Source organism: Colius striatus, chromosome W, assembly GCF_028858725.1.
Source record: "Colius striatus isolate bColStr4 chromosome W, bColStr4.1.hap1, whole genome shotgun sequence".
NCBI lineage: Eukaryota > Metazoa > Chordata > Aves > Coliiformes > Coliidae > Colius > Colius striatus.
In genome coordinates, this window is record NC_084789.1 from 26,652,171 (window position 1) to 26,658,877 (window position 6,707).

General features: G+C 42.1%; 1 protein-coding gene across 4 annotated transcripts in view; it reads left to right on the forward strand.

Moving 5' to 3' along the window:
• The window catches only part of LOC133628479 (mothers against decapentaplegic homolog 2-like), a 66,133-nt gene extending 60,500 nt beyond the window's left edge, over positions 1-5,633 (forward strand). For all 4 annotated transcript variants that reach the window (XM_062016683.1, XM_062016684.1, XM_062016685.1 and 1 more), the window contains one exon: positions 3,728-5,633. In XM_062016683.1, the coding sequence (XP_061872667.1) occupies positions 3,728-3,851 (124 nt within the window). In that variant the 3' untranslated portion in view covers positions 3,852-5,633. The remainder of the gene's footprint in view (positions 1-3,727) is intronic.
• Positions 5,634-6,707: the final 1,074 nt, after the last annotated feature.

The following is a 6,707-nucleotide window of genomic DNA, read 5'->3' on the forward strand; positions in this document are numbered from 1 at the left end:
GTTATATTTCCTGTGGTTTAGGTTGTTCTTCTGTTGGATCACTTTTGTTTTGGCATAGGCATTTGGAGCTAAGATAACAATGTTTTTTAGAGGGCTGAGAGGTCACAGACCCCATCCGCTTTTTTCTACAAAATGTGAAACCACAGACAAACTTTTGGAATCCATTTTCTCACTGGTTTAATCATCCTGCCTTTTCAGTTCTTCTGTTTATATAAACAGATTTCCTTAAAGCGAAAGGTTGCAGTGCTGACAGTAAAACTGAAGGGGCTGGGTTTGTGCCTGACTGATCTGCCTTTGAATCTTAATGCCTCCTTGCTTTGACTTTGGGATAGCTAGAACTACTAGGAAAGACTGGCTTAGCAACAGTACTCTTGCTAGTCTAGTTTGGAAAAACTCACATGTTTGGTACAGTGAAATAACAAGATTTCTTAGACAGATGTGATGGTTTAGCCAGGTGTCCATCAAGTCATAAAATCACTCCCCCTCCTAAACTGGACAGGAGAGAGCGAAATATAATGAGCGGTTTGTGAGTTAAGGACGAATTGATCACTCAGCAATTAGCGTCACAGGCAAAACAGACTCAACTTGGGGAAAAAAAGGTTTGATTTATTAAAGGAACAATAAGAACAGGGAGATGAGAAATAGAACTGGATCTTAAAAACACCTCTTCACACACCTCCCTCTTCCCACTGAGTCACAGCCTTCTTCAGGCATCCACTTGCTCTGGCGTGGGGTCCTCCATGGGCTGTAAGTGGATCTCTGCTTCCCATTGGTCCTCCATGAACCACAGGGGGACAACCTGCCTCATCATGGTCCTCACCACAGGTCACAGGGTTAAAAACACCTCCCCCACCCCTCCCTCTTCCTGGGACTCCCCTTCCTTCCCCCCCCCCAGCGGCACGGGGGATGGGGGTTGTGGTCAGTTCATTACCGATGAACTTTGCTGCTGCTTCTTCTCAGGGGGAGGCCTCGTCACACTTCCCACTGCTACAGTGTGGAGACCCTTCCCACGGGAGAGAGTCCCTCATGAACTTCTCCAGCGTGGTTCCTTCCCATGGGATACAGTTCCTCACAAACTGCTCCAGCATGGAACCTCCCACAGAGGGACAGCTCCTCACATACTGCCCCAACATGGGTCATACACTGGGAGAACAGTCCTTCAAGCACTGACTGCTCCTGTGTGAGTCCCTCACAGGATCACAAGTCCTGCCAGCAGACCTACTTTGGTGTGGGCTCCTCTCTCCCCATGGGCTCCCAGGTCCTGCCAGGAACTTTCTCCAGGATGAGCTTCCCACGGAGTCACAGACTCCTTCAGGCATCCATTCACTCCGGTGTGAGGTCCTCCACGGGTCTCTGCTTCCAAGCGGTCCTCCATGGACTGCAGGGAGACAACCCGCCTCACCATGGTCCTCACCACAGGTCACAGGGGAGTCTTTTTTTCAGGGCCAAGCACCCTCCTCCCCCTCCCTCTACACTGACCTTGATGTCTGCGGACATGTTTTCACATTCTCACTCCCTGTTGCTGCTGCTGCCATTTAGCAACTGTGCAACAACTTTTTCTCCTTCTCAAAGGAGATCCCCTTGGGGGGTTGGACTAGATGATCTCTAAAGGTCCCTTCCAACCCCTACCATTCTATGATTCTAAGGCCAATGGCATCCTGGGGTGTATTAGAAGGACTGTGGTTATCAGGTCAAGAAAGGTTCTCCTCCCCCTCTACTCAAATACGTTCTTCACAGAGGTGTTACCTCCATCATTAATTGACCAGGCCTGGGTCAAGTGCAGGGTCCAGCTTAGAATATACTGGCTCTAACCCTATGGACTACAGGGGAAGCTTTTGGTAATTCTTTCTTTAAAGAAGCCACTCCTGTAGCCCCCCACTACCAAAAAATCTGGCCCAGGCAAAACCACTACAGCAGACTCTGTCCAATACTGATTTCTTTTGGAGATGAGGAGGAAGAATTGAACAGCAGATCTCTGAAAAAGGGATATATGGGAGAGAGAATGACGTTTTTAAGGTTGTCAGTCCTTCATCTTCACTGACTCTATGTGTAGAATTTTACTTACATTCTTTGTGTGAGGATGTTACAGTACAAAACACATGTGTAAGTATAAGAGGAAATTACAGCAATGTAATTCTTTGAATTCCTTTGAAATAACATCATTTGGTACAGTATAACCACATGCTCTGTTTTGACAAAGTGTTTCTTACAACATCTAGCATTTTCCTTATGTTTATCCTGTCAAATGTTCCAAAAAGCCAAACCTTAATAATTTGCTGTTTGACCACACTGGCAGAGCAGAGACAAGTGTTTCTATTTCGTATTTCTCAGTAGTTGTCTACTGTCATGGTTTAGCGAGGATCCACTTTTGCTTGGTAATAGGGGGATGGAACTGCAGTGCAGATCTGGTAAAGAGTTCTCGGACTTTTCCTCCGCTCTTGGGTTCAGACCAACCTCCAGCCCACCTGGGCCATTCTGACGGCTCTGAAATCACTATTTAAGGATGTGAATTTGAAGTGCTTGGGAGGAGATGTAGGAGTGGTACAAGATGGAGGTGACCATGTGGACCCCACAGTCAGAGAAGATGGAAGGAAGGAGGAGCGCCGGACTGGATTGCCTCTGCAATCCATGGCAAGAATGCCATGGCAAGACTGTACCCCTGCAACCCATGGAGGGCAATGGCAGGACTGAGAGCCACCAGCATCTCCGGGTGAGTGTACCCAGACGGACAAGAGACTGTGTGAGGAGATGGCCATGGCGCAGGCCGTGCTGGAGTGTCTGCGGGCTGCAGAGCAGACCCACACGAGAGGCGGAAAGGAGCTGCAGCCTTTGGGATGAACGCATGTTGGAGTGGCCCATGCAGGGCTGCTGGATGTGTGAGGTACCTCGTGGAGGAGCAGGGAGGACTGGTGGGGAGCCCTTCTGCCCTGAGGAGAGACAAACAGCAGAAACCATTGAGAATAGACTGATTGAAACACCCATTCCCTGCCCCCCTGAGCCGTTCAGGGCTCTGAGCCCTGGAAGAGAGGAGGAGTGGGGAGAAGGTAGTCTTGAAGGGCTGGTTGTACTCTTCATCATTGTACCACTCTGTGTTGTTCTATGTTTGTTATGTTTTGGGGTTTTATGGTTATGCTTTAGTTGTTGATGGATTAAATTATTTTCTGTTTTTTTCCCCAAGCCAAGTAACCTTGTCTTTTTTGTCCAGGACCATAAGCAGCAATTAAGCCCTCCCCTGCCCTTTGGCAATTCTCAAGTCTGTGGTACTTAAGTCTAATCGTGGTCTTTTGTCCCTGAATGGGCCTAAACCAGGACATCTACAAACTCAGTTACTGTGCAGTCAGTGTGCAGACCCTTTGAATGCTGATACAGCTGCATGCCACTATCTGATATGAATTGATTGGACCAATTTTCAATTTCTTTTTAGAATGGAGGTTTTTTGGTGTGGCAATTGGAGCAAATGCTGAAGTTCTTATTCTCCAGAGCAGATTATTCTCAATATATTAGGGATAAACATGTGTTTATTAATGCGTCTTATACATTGGAGGTGTTCTTTTTTCTTCAAATATTGTCTGAAAGAAGCTTAGTAACAATTATGGTGATAGTTGGAGATTTTACTTTTTTTTTTTTAAATAGTAGATTTGGATGGAAACGTATCTGATCATATGATGGAGAACTTTCTGGCAGCCCAAACTGCTTTCTGACCTGCCTGTTATTCTTTATTTTCTAGACGGCAAACAGTAACAAGCACTCCTTGCTGGATTGAACTTCATCTGAATGGACCTCTACAATGGTTGGACAAAGTATTGACTCAGATGGGCTCCCCTTCAGTACGCTGCTCCAGCATGTCCTAAAACTCCCTTCTCCATTACCAGTGGGCTAAATATCGAGTTCAGTCAACAGACTTAATATAACAACTTGTCTGTCATAGTATTTGTGTGTGGTCCCCATGAACTGTTTACTGTCCAAAAAAGTTTTTTAAAAGAAAAAAAAGAAAAACAGCACTTGAGGTCTCATGAATTAAAGCACCTTGTGGATTCTATTTCCTATGCTCTGATACTAGATGAAAATTTAGTGTATAGAAATGCCTTCTTCAGAAAGAAGGGACATTTCTAAAGACTCTTAGTGGTATTTTTATTGGGTATATAATTGAGTGTCCTAATGGTTTATCAATAACATGAGTAGCTAAGTATATGTACAGGTAATATAACATGATCTCAAATATCACAGTATTATGCTGTTCTACATTTTAGTTCCCATAAATAGTTGTTCGAGTTTTTTTTATCAGGACAAATCTCTCATAAAATTTCAAGACGTCTTTTATTCTTTTATGATTTTTTAATATAAGCAGATTTTTGAGTTCTCCCAAACATAAAAAGCACACTTTCCTTGTAGAAAAGCTTAACTTTTTGTTGCCACCTTAAAGAAAAACAAAAAAATCCCTCCTTCTTAAGATTCATCTGTGAAATCCAAAGACACTTTATATGCTTAATGGGGCCTAAAATGAATTAATATAAATTCTGAGTATCCATCAAACTGGGAATCTACTTTTCCCTTCTCTATCAGCATGAGTTGATGCATCTGTCGCCAGCAGTTCTGCCGGTACTGATGTAATTTGGGACTTTTTTGAACCTTGAGTCATTGAAATATGTGGGGTTTTTTTTCTCGTGGAATGAGAATTTACTGTATCATTGGATACTGGATTAAATACACAAGGTTATTGACTTACCCCTTACATCTGTATTTTTTTCATTAAACAGTTGTCACTAAAAGTCATGAGTTTTAGATTTTGGAACCAAATACCTTGAAAAATCTTTTCCCAGGGTAAACTAGATTCTTTTCCATATAGGTTTGAAATAGATGCAGCTTCTTAACATATTTCAGGAACAGAATTTAAATTTCTGATCTGAGTGGCTTTGTATAGCTTTCATACTAGATCATAACACATTCATTATGTCATAATGGACCTTATTATTAAAAGTAGTTGCTTCTGCAAAACCTCTAGGATAGTGATTGCTGAGGTATGACCAGTAAAGTAGGACTTCTAGGTTCTTTGTGACAGTGCATGTTATTGTGAACCCTTGGACACTACAGATGCAACATATTAAAAATATTCTGAAATATATTATACATATAAGTCTGAGTTGGGAAACTATTAGAAGGATTATTCTGACTTGAAAAATATACATCTTACTAGCAGTCTTGCGATCTAGCTGTCTGTCATTCTTTTGTTATTTTAGCAGTAGCAGGATTGCCTTTGATTGTCTTTTTTTTTCACCATTGTTTCATTTATTACACTAGTACTGTACTTTGTAAGTACAGCTAGTGAGAACTTAGCTTTGAGAACAAAAAAAAATGGCCAGTGTTACAGCTTTTAATCAGTTGACTGAATTGATGATATTGATGGATATTTTTATGCCATAATGACTAGGGCACAGAAGCAATACCAAAAATCAAGCCTTGAAAAAGTAGGCCAGACACCTTTAAAAAAATCAATTGGCAAAGCAGTTACCAGTTTGTGTTAGTTTTACCAGTAGACTTATGTATTGGTAGAACTTGTGAAAATAAGAAATAAGCTTCATGCGTGTTGCATTTGCCTAATATGTGAATACACTAATAAAAGTTTTAATTCTCAAGGTGGGTTTTTTTTTGTTTGTGTTTCTTTTTTTTATTAATTGGTGTATATATTTTCTGTTGAAGGTTAGCAATCATTCTAACCCACCCAAATAAATGGCACAAGTGTCCCAGAAAGCCAGTGTCCAGGCACTTCCCTGTGGCTGGAAAGGTTTAGTTTAGATTTTAGTCGCTTCTTATACAGCTATTGTGGAGGTTCTGGATCTGCAAATGTTTAATTATAGAGGTTTCTATTCCAGATCGAGGTTATTAAAACAGTTACTTCTTTCTGCTTCAGCCCAATAACATTCTACTAGCTCAGATAATTACTTTCACCTGTGAAACACTTGGATAAGAAGGATTTATTTGGATGAAAGACTCCATTGCATTTATGAGCAGATTGCAACTTGAATCTGTTGAGTGACCTCATTTTGTAGTCTCCTCCTTACTTTGGATTTCTCTGTGTGGACCTGATGTGGAGCTTTATACTGACATATATTAATAAACCTTATACTAACTTATTGTAGTAGTATAAAGTTTAACTGTTAAAGCTTCTATCTCATACAGACAAAACTATCTGCCCACACAGCTGTAAAAAGGTCATGCTTATCTGCTTATACAATACCTCTGGGGTCCTCCAACTTCCTTGGAGGCAGAAAAGTGAGTAAAACCAGTTCTGTGAGGGGCCAAGTGATATCTGAAGTTGTGCATAGATCAGGGGTGAGAAAGACTCAAGACTTATCAGCCTTCATCCCCCAAGGCCCCAAAGACTATCACTGACTGTCACCGGGAGACATCAGGCAAAAGAAGGGAAGACCTAATTTACATGCAAAAGTGGGGACAGATTGTGACTTTGTATAGGCGGATAATGTCATCATACAATTTTGTAACTTTGTAACAAATATAAGTCAAGCAAGTTGCCGAGTTGACTGCGCACATTTTTGGTGGAGCGATCCCCTGTGCGCCCAGTGGCGAATAAACATGCCTTCTTTATAACTCTTCAAGTTATAGAGTCTGTTTCCGCAAATCATTTTGGCACCCCAGATGGGACACTCTCTGCTCGGCTGCAGGAGCGACTGGGGAAAGGATGTCCGTCC